At 41.1% G+C, this 22,101-nt stretch overlaps 1 protein-coding gene across 3 annotated transcripts; it reads left to right on the top strand.

Annotated features, from left to right (window-relative positions):
- Positions 1-4,903: 4,903 nt before the first annotated feature.
- LOC147632919 (peptidyl-prolyl cis-trans isomerase CYP18-3-like) lies at positions 4,904-5,851 on the top strand. Of its 3 annotated transcripts, none has more exons than XM_086805898.1 (2): positions 4,904-5,081; positions 5,185-5,851. In XM_086805898.1, exon 2 carries the CDS (start codon positions 5,203-5,205, stop codon positions 5,731-5,733), a length of 531 nt encoding a protein of 176 aa, XP_086662024.1. In that variant the 5' UTR covers positions 4,904-5,081; positions 5,185-5,202; the 3' UTR covers positions 5,734-5,851. The 3 variants fall into 3 exon arrangements, with proteins under 3 accessions (XP_086662024.1, XP_086662025.1, XP_086662026.1); XM_086805899.1 differs by having other exon boundaries at positions 4,943-5,081; positions 5,202-5,851; XM_086805900.1 differs by having other exon boundaries at positions 4,943-5,081; positions 5,190-5,851.
- Positions 5,852-22,101: the final 16,250 nt, after the last annotated feature.

Raw genomic sequence — 22,101 nt, 5'->3', positions numbered from 1 at the left:
GTGTTGAAATGTGCAATGTAAAATAAATGGGTTATTTGGCTGAGTGTGTGAAAGCACCCTAGAGGTGCAAGATATTGTGGTAAGATAAGAATGCCACATGTATGGTGTGTGAGTGTTGACCAAAGAAGTGGAAAAGGGAGTGCCACATGGATAATGACATGTAAAGTGGGATAAGGCTAGAAAGCCTATATCATTGTAGGGTTCACTTGAGATAGTGCAATAGAATTGAGTGTTGAGTGTGCAATCTCTCTCTCTCTCTCTCTCTCTCTCTCTCTCTCTCTTATGGAGTTCTTAGTGTGGTTTAATCTACCTTAATTATGTTGCTTAATCTATGTCTGTCACCATGATCAATCCCATTTTAGGATTGTTCACACAATTATTCCGTGTGATGGCATTCACATGGAGGGGAAATGTTGGAGATGCTACCCTTGCTCCTCCCCTTATGGCCTAACACATTGCATTTATCCCACGTAGTGTCCTCCCCCACCTTTGGTGTGAGTTCATATACCACATTGGTATTCCCCCCCCAATTGTCCTTGGATCCACCTTTTAGGGATGGCGCGGGTTTGGGTGGCTAGGCGACAGGGGAGTGGGACCCCCCTACACGTTGCCCTTTCTATGGCTATTGCCGTTTCCATCATCGAAGCTTGAAGGTACTCGATGATGATGATATGAAATGACTGGAGTATAAGAGTACAAATAGAAGCCCTAGCCCTAGGGCTTATGTGGCCAACACATAAGATGAGGAAAAAACCCCTGCCAGCACATGAAAAGTGCTCGTGTGTTGGGCTATTCATGCCAAAGACTTCTTGGCTAACAAATCCCCCTACAATGAATAGTGTGAATGTGTACAGGGTGTAGCAGACTACCCTAATAAAGGTAATATCTTCAAAGCTTCTCGAGAAGCTTCAAACTTTTCCCTAGAAGAAAGAGACTTGTTAAACCCATCTGCCACATTGGCACGTGTGCCCACATAAGTCAAGGAAATCTCACCTACATGGAGCCTTTTCCTGACATAATGATAATGCACCTTAATGTTCTTTTTCCATGCATGAAATACTAGATTTCACATGATAGTTAATGCACTTTGGATGTTAGTGAAAATGGTGGTAGAATATGCCTGTAACACTAAGATCTGCCAATAGACACAACGGAGCCATACACACTCCATAGTAGTTGTGAATGTTGCCCTGTACTCAGCTTCACAACTTGAAGTGACCCACTATTGGCTGCTTCTGCTGATCCATGAAATATATGAACTGTCAAGAGGGAAAGAGTTACCCCATTGGTGGACACCCTAGTGTCATAACATCCTGCCCATCCTTATTAGTGTAGGTGGACAAGCATAAAGAAGACGCAATTCTATAAAAAACAATGCAAAGTCTTGAGTGCCTTGAAGGTAACAAAAGACACGTTTCATTGCTTGCCAACGTTGAGTGCTGGGATAATGCATAAATCTTCTCAATTGTGATATTGCATACACATTCATTATCCAAATGGGTATTGCATAGATATATAAGGCATCCGACAGCCTGCTGATAAAAGTGGCAACATCAAAAGGCTCGGAAGAGTCCTCAAGAGACAGGCATAGGCCTGGTTCCACAGGAGTAGGAACAGGTTTGCAATCTATCACTTTTGGAACCGTTCTATAAGAGATGTTGAATTTATCTTCTCTAAGATAACATGATGCCCCCCTCAACTAGTATAACCTAGATACCTAAATAGTGATGTAATAGCCCCATGTTAGAAACAACAAATGCATGCTGTAAGTTAGCTATGAAAGTTGAAATGTGCCCCTCATCAGGGCCAATCGAGTAGATCATCCAAATAAAGGTTTAGGATTATGGGATGATTCCCTTCTTTGTGAACATAGAGGGTACTCTCAGCTGGACTATTCTGAAATAGACAAGAGAGCAAGCATGTATGCATCTTTTGATATCGAGCATGTGGATCCTATTTCAGGCCATAGAGTATGTAATCTACATACCTTTAGCTTTGCATGTTTTTGAACAAAGCCACGAGGCTGAGTTACATAAACCTCTTCCTGCAAATCACCATTCAGAAAAGCAATTTTGACATCCAATTGATGTACATTCTAACCTTTATGTCCAGCCAGTGCAACAAGAGTGCGGATGGTTGCCATGCGTGAAGTGGATGCAAAAGTCTCATTATAGTCAATGCCTTCTTTGTGGGCATACCCTTTGGTGACTAAAAGAGCCTTGTAATGATCAATGGAGCCATCAAGCTTCCGCTTTGGTTTGAATACCCACTTTGTGCTGATAGAACGCTTGCCGATAGGCAAGCCACATAACTCCCATGTAGCATTTTTGAATCATCAAGTTTAAAAGAAATAATTGCATATAAATGAGCTATGTTTTCTCATATTTTGTACCCTACGACTCCCTTTCTTTTATCATTATTTTTATATTATTTCATCAAGTTTTTTCCTTTAAAAAAGCCTAGTTTACATGAGCTATGTTTTCTCTAGTATAGGGAAAAAAAGTAACATCTCAAGAGCTATAGTGTTCACTCTAGGACTCCCTGTCTTCTTATATATTGTATCATTAAGTTTAAAAAATATTAGCATATATATGAGCTATGTTTTCTCTAGTATAAAGGATAAATATTCTTAACATCTTAATGTAAAAAACATATTGTAATTTCCATGCTCAAGTTAGACAAAAAGTTTTAAGTATCAGTGTGGTTGAAGAACACTAACTGTGTCCTTTTTGTTTTGCATCTATTTATGGTGGGGACTAAGTTTGTCTTATGCAAGAGAGGCTCATTTTATTGAATTAACTTATCTAATTTCTTCTTGAATAGTATCAATGCATAAGAGAATATTACTCTATCCATGTGTATAAATCATAGCATATCTAGTTGCTTTTTAATTTGGTTGAATTCATTATCCATGTTGGAAGATTTTCCATGTGTATAAATTATAGCATATCTACTTTCTTTCTAGTTTGTTCTAAGCTTCAACAATCTCACCATACAAGTGATTTTAGATTCAATTTAAGTGCAATGATGGTTGTACAATTGGATCTTGTTTGTGCATTAATGCGCCAATATTTTCCAAATAATCATGAAGAGAAGAATTGATGACACCACGTATATTATGTTTCCCATTAGACTAGACTATAGTTAGTGCATTCAAGCTAGCATATATTCGCATAATGAGACAAAATCTACTAATCTAATAACCATCCACCAATAATGCAGTATATATTATCAATGAGAGATGACGTATTCTTTAAAAGGAATAAGCTATGTAGAAATATCAACACATTTTTTGTGGTCTTTGTTTAACCAAAAAGGGTATTGAAGATAATATGGAGAAAAACATCAATGATTGTGTACTTTGGATTTTTTCATAGATAGGCATGGAATGCTTATGGATTATTTTATTAAAATTGTGAACTCCTTTTTTGTGAAGTGCAAACAAATGAAACTATCGTTTACTCAAAAGACATAACATTATTTTTTTTTTGTGAATGTGTATGAGAACATCACTTGTCGATAATGTTACAAACAATATGTAAACATCTTTTAACATTGAGGATTCCATCTCGTCAACATTTTACCCTATTGTCGTAATCTCTAAGTAGACAATTACTTTCTAAACATCATGTGGAATTTTGTAGTTTTTTCATGCAAGCATGTAGTAAATGATAATGGTCATTGCAAGCCTCACTTTCTAGGCTTACATGATGATAATGTTACTTAATGGTTCAATCGCCATATTTGAAAAAAAAATATTATATAGAGATCCTTATTTCTAGTAATTTCAAATATTTTAATCTTCAAAATTAGACAAAACCAAAAGAAAATAGTGGTATCTTTTAGGAGGCCTTAACAAGGTTGGTAAAGTTCTTGTGATAAAACATTTGTATTATGACACATTTTAATAAGATGAGTTAAGGCATTGACCGCTATAAATTGATTGAGAAGAAGTAATGTAAACGATGTGATGCTACATAATGTAATGCATGAAAAGATATGAAGGCATATATAGGGTGTGATGATTACAAAGTCGTCCATCTCTTTAAGAAGCATCTTGTAATTCAAAGGTACAAATTGCGTGACAACAAAGTGACTATGAGTGGTAGACAAAAGGAGGTATGGGGCTACCATTTTTGTATGTAATGGGCACACTAGGTTTTCACAAGGGACTCATGATAGTCAAGTAATTCCTAATGGGAATGAACTTGAGTGGTAGTTTGGCATCAAGACGGAAAGTTAGGCGACATACAAGATGTTTTCACAAGATTTTCAAAATAGCCCACTTAATCTATGTGGTAGGCCAATGGAAAAGACATGGTTGGCACTTGTGAGGAAGAAAAGATAGAATATATAAAAAGTAGGGCATCATTCATTTTTGCAAGTGGGATCTATTCTTTTATTGGATGACCTTCTTGAAGAAGGTTAAACTTTTTTGTTTTTCCATTATATAGATGCGCTAATGCAAAGGTTACCGTTTGTAAAAGAAAATGAGATGCATGAGAGTTTCTCTAACTAGCAAAGGTAAAACCCTTTTCAAAATTGAGAGCAAATTTTTGAACAAGAACTCTCCAATGATCCCAAAATGAAACCAATAATTTCCATACACGTGTTTTAAAGAAAATATTGTAAAACTTGAAGGTGGAACATAGCCTAGTACTTTAGGTTGTATGACGACGCAAATGCCCTCTTATTCTTTCCCCCTTCAAAATGTGAAGGGTAAAGAGGAGAGCTTCTTTTTTTCTCCTACTTTTCGAGGATGTTAAAACCTTTATTCGCACGAATGGATTATTGATACGCACGCAGCACCTTTTCTTTTGTCCTTTGATTTTTTTTTTGGTTTGTTTTGGTCTCCTAGTTCTTCATTACATCACTTTCGCGAGCTGGCGGGGTGGGTGTGCCAGGTGGTGGCGGGCTCACCAATCATAGTTCGACACAGGGGTTGGGATTAAGGAACCTGGGTTAAGGAGGAGGCAGCAGCTACATAAATGACCATATTCATTGCTAGATCGTAGAAGGCAACCACCTCCTCATTGCAGAAGAAGGCTGCGTCTCGTTCCAAGTTTGTACATCCTCCGAAGGTGCTATAATATTCCTTCTTCTTGCAATTGTCTCTCTATAAGGGCGGTTGTGATTGAGCAAGGTAGGGTTGATTTTTTGGATTTGCACTGATACAACGGTTAGGCCAGTCGAGGTTGCAGGATGGCGCAGCAGCCGAATCCCAAAGTATACTTCCGCATCACGATAGACGGCGCCGAGGCCGGCACTATTGTGATGGAGCTCTACACCGACACGACTCCGAAGACAGCGGAGAACTTCCGCTCTCTGTGTGTTGGATTTAAGAAGCCAAATCAGAGCCCCGAAAAGACGCTTAGCTACAAGGGTTCCAAGCTCCACCGTATCATCCCGAACTTCATGTGCCAAGGTGGTGATTTCACACGTGGGAACGGCACCGGTGGGGAGTCCATCTATGGCCGGAGATTCCCGGATGAGAGTTTCTCACGAAAACACACGGGCCTGGGCGTGCTGTCCATGGCCAACTCCGGCCGCAACACCAACGGCTCTCAGTTCTTCATCTGCACGGCGCCCACCCCTTGGCTGGACGGCAAGCATGTCGTGTTTGGGCAGGTGGTTGAGGGTTTGGACGTTCTCAAGAAGATTGAGGAGGTCGGCACCCCGAGTGGGAAACCCAGTAAGAGCGTCGTCATCGCTGACTGTGGCGAGCTGAAGTAGCCTGATGAGCAAGGCAAATTATAAATTTGCTCTCTAATAAGGCCATACACAAATGACGCATGAAATGTATTAATTACTAATATAGACTGACGCATGAATAAATGTATTACTAGTAAAATCGCCCCATTTACCTCTTTAAGTTTAGGCTTTCTAAGGCCAAAAAGTCATAAGTATTTTACAATTCACAAATCATGCTACCTACAACAAAATACTAGTCTTTCAACCAAAAGTTTTTGTATCTTAAACTTAAAGCTTTTTTTTGGATCAATAAAGTATTTATATCAACTATTCAAAATCAATAAAGTATTTATATCAACTATTCAAAATCAGTCATACATCATACACCACCCCCAAAGGTGGTTTCTCCTCTTCCCCAAACCCAGTGTATCTCAGCCCTTCTTCCATAGACTCTTCGATCTACTAGTTTCAACAGTGGCGGTCAGGTTTCTTAAAACACTTGATCAAGTGTGTGCTTGTTGCGGAATGTCTTGATCCCACACTTCTTTAATAGGAAGATCCTGGGTGATTCGATACACTATCATCAGGCGTAAGATCATCTCCGATAATCTTAAGTGCATGTATGTACAATTTGATACGCTATTTGTCAACCTAATTTGATTTTGCTTATGATTCTATCGCTCTGTTTCAGAAGCCGTGAAACTATAGAGAATGGTTCATGGCGTGAAAAGGCAGAAAAGGTTCACGGCGTGAACATTATTCTGCACTTTCACGTGCTCAAAAAATTTTACCTTTCGAGTTAGATCCCCTCTTTTTGATATAGGCTTCCCTCCTTTACCGACCCTTGTGGCCTTGGTCTGACTAATCGTTGGATTTGGCCAACCTGTGAAACTGCAGAGAAGGTTTCACGGCATGAACAAGAAAGGGTTTCACGCTGTGATGAACAACTTTAGAAGGTTTCACAACGTCATGTACGCTTTGCTGAATAATCTCTGTCCCAAGAGATAATGTCTCCACAACTTTAGAGCATAAACTACTGAAAGTAACTCCAAGTCATGGACAACATAATTCCTCTCATGCGTTCTGAGTTTGCATGACCTTTCTGCATAAGTGCACCTCCTAGGGCAAAACCATTGGCATCTATCACTACCTCAAAGGGTAAGGAAAAATCTGGTAATTTTAGGATAGGGTTGGTTACTAAAGCTGTCTTCAGCTTATTAAAAGCACTCTAACACATAGCGGTCCAATGAAATAGGGTGCTCTTCTTGAGAAGGTTAGTCAAAAGGGATGCTATTTGACATACCTAGGTATAAAGATTCTATACCACTCAGTTAATCCTGGAAATCCTCTGACTTCTTTCACTATCTTGGGCTTTGGCTAATTCACAATTGCTTGGATTTTAGTAGGGTCAGGAGAAATCCCATCCTACGTGCTCAAAAAATTTGGCAGACTTCGTGGTGTCAAAGGTGTCATGATAAGGTTGTCTATTTTTAGCAAGGCAACCCCGTGATTTTTGGCGTTAATTGTGGCACTGATTTCGTTAGCGATTCACAGCATGAAGTTGCAGAAAAGGTTTCACAGCATGAACATTTTTCTGCAGTTTCACATGGAACTTCCCGCGTTGAAAGTTGTGATTTTTGGGTGTTTAATACTTATCTGATACCAAATCGATTGTGCCACTCCTAAGGAATGGAATGCAAGTTCTTGACACAGTCAATGGTTCCTTATGTTTTTTATTTTTATGAATTTTTGAAAAAGAAGAAAAACCAAACACCAACCTGCTCATTCACATTAATGCTCTCAATGATACAAATATCAAAATTAACAAGAACAACAGTGAAACTCTATCCTAAAACCACTCCACCACAAACATACACAACATCACAACTAATTTCTCATGATTTCTTTCTACCACACACATCTTATCCACTCATTTTCCACACAATTTACTACTAGAATGCAAGGGCAATAATGAATCCTATGCAATGGGAGCTGAAACTCAAAGAGGATGGAAGAAACAAAGGTGTTTCCCTGGCAGCAACGCCAAAAATGTTATGAGCTACCACACCTCCAAGAGGGAACTCTACACATTCACCTAAAGGATGAGAAATAGATCACAACTGTCTTAGGGCACTTACCAATGCTTCGAACTTGAGTCCCTTGGCCTCCAAGCTTGCTTGTTAAGCTTCAACCTCCAAGCTCTGCCTCCATGCTGTCTCACCATAGAGTCGCTCGTGCCATAGCATAAGGCAATCACACTCTCTCTCTCACTCTCTCACTCTCTCACACAAGCATGAATCACATAAGCATAAAAGATACACAATGCTAGAATGGTCTCTCTCCTTCAATCTCTCTCAAGATACAAGGGAGAGCTCTCTATAGTACAAAGGGGATTGTGTCTTTTCATTATGAGAAAATGACTTATATACATTTGGTCCTTATTCACACTTGGGCGCCCAAAACTTCTTTGCTAGGCGTTGGGCGGCCAATATCTCATAATGTATAACTTTTATAGTGCCGTTTCATGACACTTATTAATGTCCTCAATTGGAGGATCACGTTTGTTAATCCAAAATGAGATTAACACTTCCATCAGCAAACCATTGTTGACAGTGGCAACGCTTGATCTATCTGGAATAGGCAACCCTTCAAAATCAGCTAACCGCTTTCCATATTGTTGTAAGAGATCTTGCATGTGCAACAAAGCCTGATTCTTTACTATAGAATGACAAACACCAACATCGACACACCCTCTCTGCTACAAGGAATGAAAAAAATCTTCTGAAAGTTCGGCGGCGGCGGAGAATTTGTCCCAAAGCTGTCCAGGGTCTATAGGCTCACAAAAAACCATTATAATGACAAACAATTGACGCAGCTGGAATCCTATATTCTGAATTGCAACTTTTTGGAGACACATATACCACTCTTCATCACTCTCCAGCATCCCTCTGGTTTCACATGCAGCCTTAAAACATGGATATAAATGTCCATTCATTGTTCGCAAAGTCCTCAAAAGATTTACACCCTTTGCACACACTGTGAGTAGCATGCGTAAGTAATATTGCTCACCTGCACTCGGACTAACATTATACATACGTACAATCATACACTGTGAGTAGCATGCGCAAGTAATATTGCTCACCTGCACTCGGACTAACATTATACATATGTCCGATCATATTTTCCCTTTTCCTTTTAGTCCATGAGCGAAGAGTCAAATTCCACACCCACTTGCAAGGGAAATCAACATATAGTAAGCTATTTGTATCCACATACAATTGATTGGCTTTGAACCATTCGGTGAGAGATGTTCTTTGGTTTCTGTCATAACTAATCACATCACGCAAGTCATCCTGGTCATTGAAAAGTACATTATTATGCATCGGGAGATGAACATGTAACCTTTGTATATCAGGCTTTTCATCGTGCAAATCATTTGATATATGCGCTAGCATGCCTCTAACGCTGAAACGTACCGTGCATCCAGATATTGACTAACCTCATCAATAACCCCATTTCTGTCTTGCAATTCTATAGTAGCTCTATCATGCCCTTTGTATACATACTTATACAGATACTTTACAGTTGTAATGGTAGAGCATACTTCTATGTTAATATGGGCTTTGTACCTCAAAGAGAGAAAAGGGTTATATGGAACAACCCATCGACTATCCACCCTATGATCCTTTACCTAGAGATAAAACCACCATCATCTCGTTGCATGTAAGTTGGATACCCATTGTCATCAACGATAGTAGTCTCACAAAAAATTTGAGGATACTGATGTTTGCAACTTCCGTTAACCATGCAAGGAGAGCGCATATTTAGTTCACCACATGGTCCATGGACATTACAATGACTAATTATGTTGTGCAACTCTGGAAACATCACCTTGTCAAGAAGTTCAACACATACCAACATATCATAGTGAGGGATCTCAATCGGTTTACTTCCACTTTCCAATATCAATAATATATGTACATGTAGCAAGCCTCTTTTTTGAAATTCAATAATAGAAACAAATCCCAATACCCTTCCAAATATTGATTTTTCCAATAAGTGCATCATATCCTTATGCTTCTCATAAAAGACCCGTGCAGTCAAGTCGGGTCGATCCTGGGCAACTTGACCCAGCAATAAAGCATTGGTTATTTCGTCCCACTTGGGATTGCAAGTAATAAGTAGGTCAAGTTTACCCATCTTCCTAACAATAGCCATGAATCCTGGTACAATTGATGCATATATCTAAGCCCCCCAGTATATGTAGATGGCAGTACTACCCTACGTCCAGCAATGCCTATAGAGACTCTATTAACCCCATCGCTTAAATTTACCATATCAGCAAGACCCTGGTATACGTCAGCACATAATGCTTTTTGGTTATTACATATCCATACTAATCTAGATTCTTCCATGCTATATGCATCAACAATGTACTGTCGCAAAAGGCGACCACCGTGTAGAAGGCATGCATTTGTATCTTCCCTAATCTATAGTCTATATGCATAATATTGTCGTTGAGTTACAGTCTTTGTCTCCTCATTTGAGCCTTCTCTATTCCTACCATTGAGTGGAATTCCAACATGCCAACCATCCTCTCCTCGAGGAGGAAATAGTAGAATATATAATAGAGGCATATATGAGCAATGTAAGTTAGACCTGTTGAGGAAGACCGGAACCGTTTCTCGATTACTCACAGATTTCCAGGTCTTTCGCACGCATATTGGCCTATGTTAGAGGCCATCGGGTCTGCCTTTGGGCTTGTTCTTCAAGTGTCCCCCTTCACGCCTTGCCGACATCTTCTGCCCAGGTGGTCACTGCCTCGGCAGATGCTGTCCCCAGGGTCATGGTTCTTGCCCGTGACATTGAGCTCTTTGAGAACTATGTTTTGCTTCCGGGCCCTTGTGGCCCTTTGAAGCAAACGTATGGAGATTACAGGTAAACCTGATCAGTGCGCCGAGTTTGTCACCAACAGGGTCACTTTGCTCGAGATTGTCCTCGGCTCAAGGTCGCATGAGGCCTCGTAAGTGTGCCTCTCAGGCGCCACCTCCCTTGGTTCCTTCCTGTCCTTCAGTCCGCCAGGTGTGACATACTGTCTCTCTCACGCCTACTGGGAAGGCTTCCTCGGATCATGTACAGATAGATGATGTTTCTAGTCAGAGGGATGTATCAGCTGATGCATCTTTGCAGAGAGATGATATTTCAGATCAGGATGACTTTGTGGAGTCCTCTCTACCTGGAAGGGGTGATATGCAGGATGTTCAGCACAGTGGGGATCATGTATTACAGGATTTTCAACATGATGCCACTGCCCTTGATGCCCCGCAGGGGGCGAACAGGTTTCTCGTACATATGCAGGCACTGTGCAAGGCCTCAGACAAGGGCATGTCAGTGGACTTTGCCTTGTGGATTTTCCCGTCCTCCAGCATTATGAGAGGCGTCCTCGGGCTGCCCATCATCTTCTTAGATCGGGGGTCATGTTAAGATTCCTAAAATGGGATTGATCATGGTGATAGACAATGATTAAGCAACATAATTAAGGTGGATTAAACCACACTAAAAACTCCATGAGAGAGAGAGAGAGAGAGAGAGAGAGAGAGATTGCACACTCAACACTTGATTTCTTCTATTCTATTGCATATCACAATGAACCATACAATGATATAGGCCCTCTAGCCTTATCCCACTTTACACATCATCATCCATGTGGCATTCCCTTGCCACTCTTTTGGTCAAACACTCACACACCATTCAATATTACATGTGGCATTCTTATCTTGCCACAATATCTTGCACCTCTAGGGTGCTTTCCCACCTACACACAACACCACGATTACATCTCTTAACACCCCCTCTTAATCGAGGTGTTCCACAACTCACCCATCATCCATCACCCATATCAATGTAGCATTGCACAAACGTAATCGCTACTTCTCAACACTCCCCCTCAATGATACATTGGAGTGTCCATCAACCAAACATGTGTGCGCGTGTCTACCATCTTAGACACCTAGTCCATTTTGAGCCGACTCACTCACAGCGGAACCACTGAGTCCGATTTGAACATGGAAGTTCGGGTGGGAACCAACCCATGCGCATGCACCTCACACGTGCATCGCTCATGCACACATCACAATAACCATTTTGAGCTTCTCGGTGAGCTCGGGCAAGGCAACCCTCATACCATGGGTGAATACAAAAATTTCTTGTTTTGAGCACGCAGACTCGGGCATGGTTGCCCTCATATACATGGGTGAAACAAATACAATGCCTTTTGGCCACAACCCCGCTGAGACGGGCGGTTCATTTTGAAAAGCTGATAAAGCCAATACTTGGCCAATATTTTTAAGACAATACATTCTATTGTGTGTGAATCAAAGTCACAAAACACCATGTTCAAGCATATGAACAGGTTCTCGATGTGTGTAATCAAGTACAAAGTATATGTTTCTTAAAAAGCATGTGAACAAGGGATTTATCAAAATAGACCCTTTGACGTTTTGAAAGGTTGTAGACCTTTCCACAAAATTCAAAAAAAAAATGTTGTTGGCTGCACCCGTGGGCATTTTCTCTGAACCTGCACATGCTATAGTAGGTGGCGTTAAACGCCCTTTTTATTGCACCTGGCAGGTAGCTCTCAACCAGGGACCCACTTGCTCTGTAACTATAGGCTTCATCTTCTCCACGATGCACTCCACAAGTTCTATGGCGACCTTGCAATCTGCAGCATTTCCCGCTTTAGTCTTCTTTTTCATCATGATGCGCTAGCTTTTCTTAAATCTTCCATCACAAGCTTGATTTAGCTTCTTTCTCATTTGCCTCTCTGCAGCTTTTTCATGCTACCTTTCTCTTTGTCTCGGCGGCTATCGTTGTTCATGCTGTGCTTCTTCATTTGCTATCACTCACCTCACTGCCTGTGCTTGGCCTGCTGAGGCTTCTCTTGCCACTTCCAAGATCTTTCTGCCACCATCAATGGCAGTCTTTGCTCCATCACTAAGTTTACAGTCACACTGATTGTTCCATCACTTATCTTTCCACTCAAGCTGTTCCTCCCATTGCTCTGCTCAAGCGATTACACTTGCTCACTAGAGCTCTCCTTGTCTACAATGACGACTCCAGTGCTGCCATACTATAGCTCTTTTCTTGCTGCAAATTTCCTCTTTCTTCTCTTGTTGCCACAATTCTTTTGTGTTGTCGGATCCTTGGCAAGAAGTACCTCCATCTTGAGGTACTCAATCAACATAAAAATGGCAATTTTGAGCTCTTTGATTGCCTTTTCCATATTGGCTTCATAGATTCATTCTTGGCCTAGTTCAAGGCCACAAGCCATCCATCCTATATCTTCTATGAGCTTACCATTGAGCTCTCAAATTTGCATGCTCTGCAACAATTCAAGGGTGCTTATCCAAGTAGTTTCCCACAAGAAACCAAGGTGCCAAACATTTATGTGAAAGCCCTAGTCATTTCCACCACTTCAAGCTCACCTTCATGAGCATACCATGAGCCATGCCTCAACTGACATGCTCCAATATGGGCTACAACCAGCCCATAATCACTTGCCATTAACACACAGACAAGCATGCACCTTCAATACGTTCCTTGCCCAAAATGCAAGAGCCATGGGATTCACAAATCCCACACATAGCAACCCTTCTCAAATACGAGCATTCTTCTATGCTCAACACCAAATTAGAGGAAAAAACATCAAAATACCTTCACAAATCTCTTCTTGGCAACTTCTCCTTGACAATGATGAAGACTCCATAGCCTTCGTAGTGCTAAAATCTCCATTTTCAGCTTCCATGATAATGAGCAGGCTTTCCATGTTGCAAAAATCCCATTTGCAACTCTCTTGGTGGGCAGATTCTTTGATGTTTGATGAAGACTCCATAGTCTTCATAACACTGAAATCTTGATTTTCAGCTTCATAGGCAGCTTTGAACTCCTCTCTCAAATGCAAATAGAGAACAATAATAGAGTGTGCATAAATGTTTTTTTTCATATAACTGAAAATAATGCTTAATCAAATAAACACACAAACAAGCTAATATACATAATAATCACCATGACCAAGAGCCCACCCAAGCTCTGATACCATGTTAAGATTCCTAAAATAGGATTGATCATGGTGATAGACAATGATTAAGCAACATAATTAAGGTAGATTAAACCACACTAAAAACTCCATGAGAGAGAGAGAGAGAGAGATTGCACACTCAACACTTGATCTCTTCTATTCTATTGCATATCACAAACAATGAACCATACAATGATATAGGCCCTTTAGCCTTATCCCACTTTACACATCATCATCCATGTGGCATTCCCTTTTCCACTCTTTTGGTCAACACTCACACACCATTCAATATTACATGTGGCATTCTTATCTTGCCACAATATCTTGCACCTCTAGGGTGCTTTACCACATACACACAACACCATGATTACATCTCTCAACAAGTCAAACCCGCTTCTCTTCCATGAGAATCATCTCATGGAATGTTCAGGGCCTTGGAGGGCTTCCCGTGGTAGGAAGCGCCTTCTTCTGAAGGACCAGCTTCACCTTGCTATTACAGGAGGGTCTATGGATATGCTTTTGTTGCAGGAACACAAATTGGATAGATCTCAGTGTGGCAAAACTGGTAAGATGCTTTCTGGCCACACCTTCTGGTCCTCAGCAGTAGTTGGGACTAGAGGGGGTGTTTGTATTTCAGTGGTGGCAGCATCTATTATACCTCATGTTATTGGGCACGGTGTTATAATCCCTGCTAGAACGTAGTGGATCTTGATCATGCATGAGGGTCAGAAATTGGGAATCTTGAATATCTATGCACCTAATGTGAGAGGTGAAAGGGTGGCCTTTTGGGACACCATTACAAATGTCATTCCCCAGGTTGATCATTGGATAGTGGGAGAAGATTTTAATATGGTTGAGCAACCTTCTGACAAGAAGGGTGGACGCGAAGGGGGTTTACACCCTTTGGAGCGAGCCTCATGGGAGAGGTTCACGCTTTCCTTTTTTGGCAGGGATTGCTGGACTGAGGATGACTTCCAGAGAAGGCCAATTCCTTATCTTTCTCTTGGCATAACCGTTGGAGCGGGGATGAGAGCATCTTTGCACATTTGGACAGGTTTTATGTGGATGATTGGTCCTTGGACAGAGGAGGCACCATTGCTATTATGCCTAGCACCACCAAATCCAATCATGGCCCCGTCCTTTTGTGTCTCAAGGAGCCTGGGGCTCGCTCGGCCTCTCCTCGTATCCGTATTCCTGACTCTCTTTATCTAGATGCTGACATTTCCCTTGAGATCAGAGAGATATGGAGATCTTGTGATGGTCCTGATCCTCGTCATAATATTGCGCTAGCTCTTGAGAGGACCAGCCATCATTATCATAGCATTGCCTTGTCTAAGAGAGCTATTAGGCGTAGGATTGCTACTCTTCAGAGGGAAAAACGAAAGCATCCACATGCGACTTGGATTATAGACCTCTTAACCATAGTTAGAGCAGCCTGCAGTTGGCCATGGACAGGAGGGTTGAGTTCGGCTTTCATGTGAATGAGGCCTTTTGGACTTAGATGGGTGGCAGATGCAACAAAGAGTTTTTTTCAGCACACAAGCCTTCCCATAGCAGGGACTCTGTGAGGTACTTGTAGCATTCACAGGGTGAGGTTCAGATTGAGCCTGATAAGGTGAGGGATATTGCTTCAAAATTTTATCGGTCTTTGTTGACTGTAGAGGTGCCCTCCCCTCAAAGAGATGTGGCACTACAGAAAGTTTGGGAGTGCATGCCCAGGCTCATTTTACAGATGCTATGTGTTCTTCCCTGGATGCCCCTTTCTCAAAGGATGAATTCCTTCACGCACTGCATGCTCTTTCCAGTGGTTCATGCCCCGGGGATGATGGTCTTTCTTCTGCCTTCTTTATTCTTTTTTGGGATCATATTGGAGATGCTATCACTGTTGCCCTTCAGGAAATGTGGGTGTCGGGTATGATGCTTCCATACCTCACGGAGGGGCTGATTCACCTTATCCCCAAGAGTGGGGACAAGACTGACACACATCAAGCAATGGAGGCCCATCACCCTCCTTGGATTTGCATATAAAATCTTAGCTAAAGCCTTGAGTATAAGGTTGCAGCCGATTCTCCAAAGGACTATCCATGATACCCAGAATGGGTTCCTCCAAGGAAGGAGTATATTTGATAATTGTCGAGTGGGCAAAGGCTCGTCATCAGTAGCCTCTTGCCATTCTTTTGTTTGATTTTGAAAAAGCTTATGACAGAGTGGATTGGGATTTTTTGGAGGGCACTATGGTGCACATGGGGTTTTCCCAAAACTGGATCAGAGGTGTGTCTTGCCTAATACAGGGAGGCTCATAGCACTGTTTTAGCCTATGGGGGGCGTGGTGAGCGTTTTCAGATTTCCCATTCAGTGAGGCAGGGTTGTCCCCTCACCCCTTTACTGTATCTCATTGTAGGCCATATGCAAGTTTCTTCGGGTTGCCCCTGGTGTTGTGGGTCTCAAGCTGCCTTTATGTACGGAGGAAGAGTTATTGGACTCTGAGTTAGCAGATGATACGGCATTGTTCCTTGAGGCTTCACATGCTTGTTTATGTGCTTTCCAGATAGCCTTGGAGGCCTTTTGTTTGGTAGCAGGAGCTACTATTAATTGGCATAAGTCAGTTGGTTTTTGGATCAGTGATTCTCCTCTTGCAGATGGGGATACAAATGTTGGTTTTACTTGGATTGAGAGAGGATGCTCTGCTAGATATCTTGGTTTTCAGGTGGGTGTTGACATCTCCCCTACACAACAGTTTGCTACTGTGCTCTTAAACATTAAAAGCAAACTTCATCACTGGAGTAGGAGGAAGCTCGACTTGGCCTCTAGAGCTTTGGTGGTTAACCAAGTTTTGCTAGCCACAACTTGGTTTATCGCTTCGTGCTAGATTTTTCACATAAGGGCTGCATTGGACACCTTCGTCGCCTTATTCGAAACTTTATTTGGTCAAGGCTTGATGGAAATGCACACACTAGGGCTAGAGTTGCTTGGGAAACCATTATCAGGCCTAAGTAGGAAGGGGGATTGAATATCATTGACCCTGAGGTGCAATGTAAGGCTTTGCTGTGTAAGCTGGTTGTTGTTAGGGGCTTTCTTCCAGGCTCTGAGCCGTGGAAGGACTTTCTCATGTAGCAGATCATGAAGTGTGTCCTTGTTCGCGCCGCGCGGAGGTGATTGGACTCTCAACTTACGCTTTATTTTTTCGGATGCAGTTCACCGCTCCCCTTCATCCCCCCTGGTTAGGTCCCTCCTATGGGCCTGGGACTGCCTGAGGAGTTTTTTGGTACACATCCCCCCGCGTTCAGCAAAGGAAGTTAACCGGTAGCCCATTATGTGGAATGATTTGATCTTAGATGTGCATGGTAGGCCTCTTGGGGCAGCTATGCATATTCTTTCGACTGGCTGGGAGACGCTTTGCCCCACAATGTTGGCTTGGAAGAGGTTTCAGAGCCTCACCAAGGTACAAAGATTGGATCTCACGTAGCATTTGAGAGGCTCTAGTCGGAGGATTGCACAGATTGATGCAGCCATTCCCAACCACTGGATTACTGAATCTTTCTTCGAAGACCGTCATCATTCTTGGTTTGGGGTTTTTTCTGGGACAAGTGTTCCTCTTCAGGTTACGGGTCTCCCCTTGCCTAGGGAGGATGATGTACCGGTCTTTTTTTTTGTACAGGATGGATGGCAGTTAGAGAGATGTGACGTGCAGGACCTTATTGAGGGCCCCTAGATTCGTCCAGTCAGAGTTGTTGGCAGGTTAGGGAAGCACGTCTTTGTTGACCCCCCCACAGGGACGATCACAGAGAGTGTTAGCCTTTGGTTGTATGGTGGCTGCCCTATCAGACGTTTGCATTGGTGAGTGGGTGTGGAAGGATGCTTGTAACCCCTTGAAAAGCATGCCTTTTTTCAGTTATACGGTGCGGAATGCCAGACATCTTATCTTGGGACACATTCAAAGTGTCCCTACTCTTAGACCCCATTGGGAATCTTACGACATTTTGATTGACATTCAAAGGGTTTTTTGGCGGAGAATGTGGCATTCTTATAGGAAGCCACAGATTTCCTCCTTTATCTGGGTTTCTCTTCATGGTGGTCTGGCCACCAATCAGTGGAGGTTAGTTTACTGGTGCTTGCCCAGCATGCCCTAGATGTGCAGGAGTTTCGCAATCAGTTTACCATTGTTTATGGGAATGCAGGAGGGAAGCATAGAGGGTTTGGTCTCTGCACACCTCTTTGGTAGGATTAAGAGGGATGCTATCATTTCTTTTGGTTCTATCATTTGGTTGACACAGTCTGGGCCACAGCTGAGATTCGAGGGGACTTACAAGAGCTTGGCCATTGTGGTTAGGCAAGGAGTTGCTCGGTAGTGTTGTCTTCAGGATTTGCCACTTTCACACTCTATCCCTCCGGCACAGAGGTTAGACAGTTCTTGGGAGATTATTGCTAGCATCTCAACCTGGAATATCTGGAAGGCTAGATGCACCAAGGCTATTGAGGGTACTCCCGTTCTTGTTTCTCAGTGTCTTTGCAGGATTCGGAGTGATATTATTCACACCATCATGGCTACCTGGGCCAGAATCCAGGGATCTTCGAGGGCTGCGGAGAGGAAGCGCGGCCAGTTTATGAGAGAGTGGGACATTGTTATCTTTTTCACGTCCTCTTATTCGGGACCCTATTGGCAGCACAGGGCTCCTGATTGGTTGAGATCTCCACCTTTCTTGGTGTGAAATCTCCATTTTGTAAAAAAAAAAAATCATACTTAATAGAAGTCTCCTTTCTGAAAAAAAAATGCGAAGCTGATGAACTTGGTTCAAACTCAAGTTTGTACAGCTCCTAACCATCTTCAATCTCCTTCGAAACACAAAATAACGAATACTATTTTTCTTAACTTCAAAAAACAACACAACATTTGAGATAGACATAGAGAGAGACAATGACATAGATTGACAATGATATATATATATATATATATATATATATATATATATATAGAGAGAGAGAGAGAGAGAGAGAGAGGAAGAGTTGAAACATGGTGAGAGACGGAAAATAAGAGCCGAGAACAAAATCGAAGAGAACATTATTAAATTTGAGAGAGAGAAATTTCATATATATTGCCAAAATGGAGAGCCAAATCTAAAAGTTGCAACACAATTTGTCCCTTGATCAAAAAACATCATTCCTCTTACAAAGTCTCTACGCAACTACCCTGGATTCTAAAACATTGCACATTTTTTTTATAATTGCATTGAGTCGATTAACATATATCTTTAGACTCAATACCTCCAAGCTTAATGTACGCACTTGATCTTTTAGAGAATCTACGTGTTCTTTACATTGTCCATTACATCCACGTAGATATTCCCCAATTTCAACATGCATGTTCTCCATGAAAGAAATCATGTCTAGTTGGTTTGCCTCCATGCGACCACTACTGCCATGGACGTGATGGAGATGATGATTCAACTCATCTCTTAACGTATCTCCCCTTTGGCTGCCACTTCCACGAATCTCATCCCAAAGGGCATCTAAGTACTCCTTGCAAGCAAGCAAATTTTTCTCAATGCGCTCGTATATATCCACAATAGTTTATAGATGTTTAGAGCTTGTTTGTCCAGATGGAGACCTTGACCGAGCAAGGTGTTTTGCAGCTTGAACATTCATCAACTCAGGTGGTGTAGACAAAGCTACTTCTTCATTTGAAGAATCATCCACAGCCACTATAACTTTGGAGCGATTGTTATCATTTTGAATCTCCATTTGCTGAAATCCAAAATTAATATCTTAAAGCTCAACAATTATCTCTATGTATCTTTGCCAACATATACCTAACCCTAGTAACCTACATATGTATCGCAACAAAAAGAAGTACACAGTGATACAATCAATTGTCTATATGAAAGGTTTTTTGCTTTTTTAAGAATGTTTATCAGTTAACATAAGACTACTACATGCATATATTCTCCAAGGCTTCTATAGTGTTTATATATTCTATATATTCTGTACAATCTCAAAGGCAGAAGTCTAAAAATGAAAGGTTTCTAGCATATCAATATTATACTAACTTTTGTAATACAAGTTATCAACAACAAAACACTCATAAGATAGAAAGAGAATAAAAAAGTATCTTGATGTACACAATCCTCTCTCTCTCTCTCTCTCTCTCTCTCTCTCTCTCTCTCTCGCTAACCCTTACTCTATGCATCCCTTTTTAACATAAAAATTCAGAGAGACAATGATGGCATCAAAGAACTAACCTCAAGTTGAAGAGAGAACTATACTCGAAAGCACCAACTTTGATTCAATCATCCTTCTGCTTGCTTCTACACAATCACATACAGAGGCACAATCCTCTCTCTCTCTCTCTCTCTCTCTCTAACCCTTACTCTATGCATCCCTTTTTAACATAAAAATTCAGAGAGACAGTGACGGCATAAAAAGAACTAACCTCAAGTTGAAGAGAGAACGAAAGCACCAACTTTGATTCAATCATCCTTCTGCTTGCGTCTACACAATCACATACATAGGCACAAAAAAATAACAACCTTATGATCTCTCTATTTTTATCACCCTCTCCAAACTATGTTTCACACCAAATACAAAATGAGGAGCAAGAATAACTATTGGTGTATTTCATGTGGGTGTGTTTGTGAGAGAGAGAGAGAGAGAGAGAGAGAGAGAGAGAGAGAGAGTGACAGACAATCAAACATACAGAAGGGGAGAGAGAGAGAGAGAGAGAGAGAGAGAGAGAGAGAGAGAGAGAGAAGACCCACCCATCAACAAACTTAAATCTTATTACATTATCTTTACCAACGTTTTCAACGGAATGCACTTCAATATTTCCCTAAAAATGAAGTGCTTTTCCTCAGAGCTCCTACATCTACTACCCACAATGTAAAAGCCATCTAATAATCCCAATGCCTCTTGAATTAAGAGGAGCTTGAGATTTTCATCTAGCCTGTAAGGGTCCAAGACTATATAAATATATCGAGGATTAATATCATCCCACTCGTCAAAGCCAAGAACTTCCCATTTTGGGCTACAGTGATATCCAAAAGAGCCCAATTGTGGCATCTCCTCAAAGAAGATCACATCCAACAATTTGTTATTGTCATAGGTCAACTTCAAGATATTTAATGGCATGTCTCTGCATGAAACATAATCAAGTTTTTATATTAATAACAATCATGATTTTTTTAATACTTGGAGATAGAGAGAAAGAATAAAAAATACTTATACAATCTAGAAAAATCGTCACTAAATAAAAACACAATCATATTTATTTTTGAAGGAGCTTATGCTTTGGGATACATTTAATAACCTCATCAAATACTTGTCGTGCTTGGTCTCTATCACCATGCACATTATAGTCTATTTCATGGTCTATTTCATAACGATCAATCAAGCCAAGGCTTTCTTGAATAATCATGAGCGTAATATTTTCTTCTAATTTATCTGAATCTAATCGTATAGTAATTTGGAAAACATCGTTCTAATTAACAACACAAATCCAGACTAACTTGGACTATGGAAATAACGACGCTCAAACTCTGCAGCCATATTCACCCTTTCCTCAAAGGAAAGAGTGCTTCTCATGTGCTAAAAAAAATTGCAAGTCACCTCATCCATCTGTCAATCATACATACAATTATATAAGTAAGTAGAAGCATGAATACTATATGCGTCAATGTGTGTCAAATATACTAATGTGATTACATTGTGTTTGTACATGTATGTTTGGAACAATCATTAGGGCTCTCCCTCTTTAATTAAAGACACATAAGTACCTCCCTTTTCTTGCTGTGTGATAGTGTTTGAGAGTTTCTCTTACTAAACCACGCTTCCTAGGTGTTGGATTCTTATAAACCTACTATACAAAACATATGCCACAAAGTATTATACAAAGTTAATGCACAAAAATCCTCCCACGAAACAAAAGAAGTTAAGAAATGCAAAAAAAAACCCTACGTTTCTTATACTCTCTCTCTCACACACACACACAACAACAACAACAACCACACACACACACAGTTTTTCTATTCTCAAAACTAAAATAGTTTTCTTGCCCTCAGATACACACACTCTTTCCCCAAAATCACTCTCTCTCTCTCTCTCTCTCTCTCTCTCTCTCTCTCTCTCTCACACACACACACACACACACATACAAACACACACACACACACATATAGTACAACCTTTTAAAATGTCTCCAAGCATGTAGCTTACAATAGCCACATTCTGATGTGTACATAAGATCGCATTGTAGTTGATCTCTCAACCAAAAAAAAAAACTTAAGACATGCAAAAAACCCTACGTTCCTTATACTCACACACACACACAATAACAACAACAA

Source organism: Cibotium barometz, chromosome 12, assembly GCF_041138505.1.
Source record: "Cibotium barometz isolate CiBa-2024 chromosome 12, ASM4113850v1, whole genome shotgun sequence".
In the NCBI taxonomy this organism is placed as follows: Eukaryota; Viridiplantae; Streptophyta; class Polypodiopsida; order Cyatheales; family Cibotiaceae; genus Cibotium; species Cibotium barometz.
Note: the sequence above shows the minus strand (reverse complement) of the source record. Positions and strands in the feature narration are given on the sequence as shown.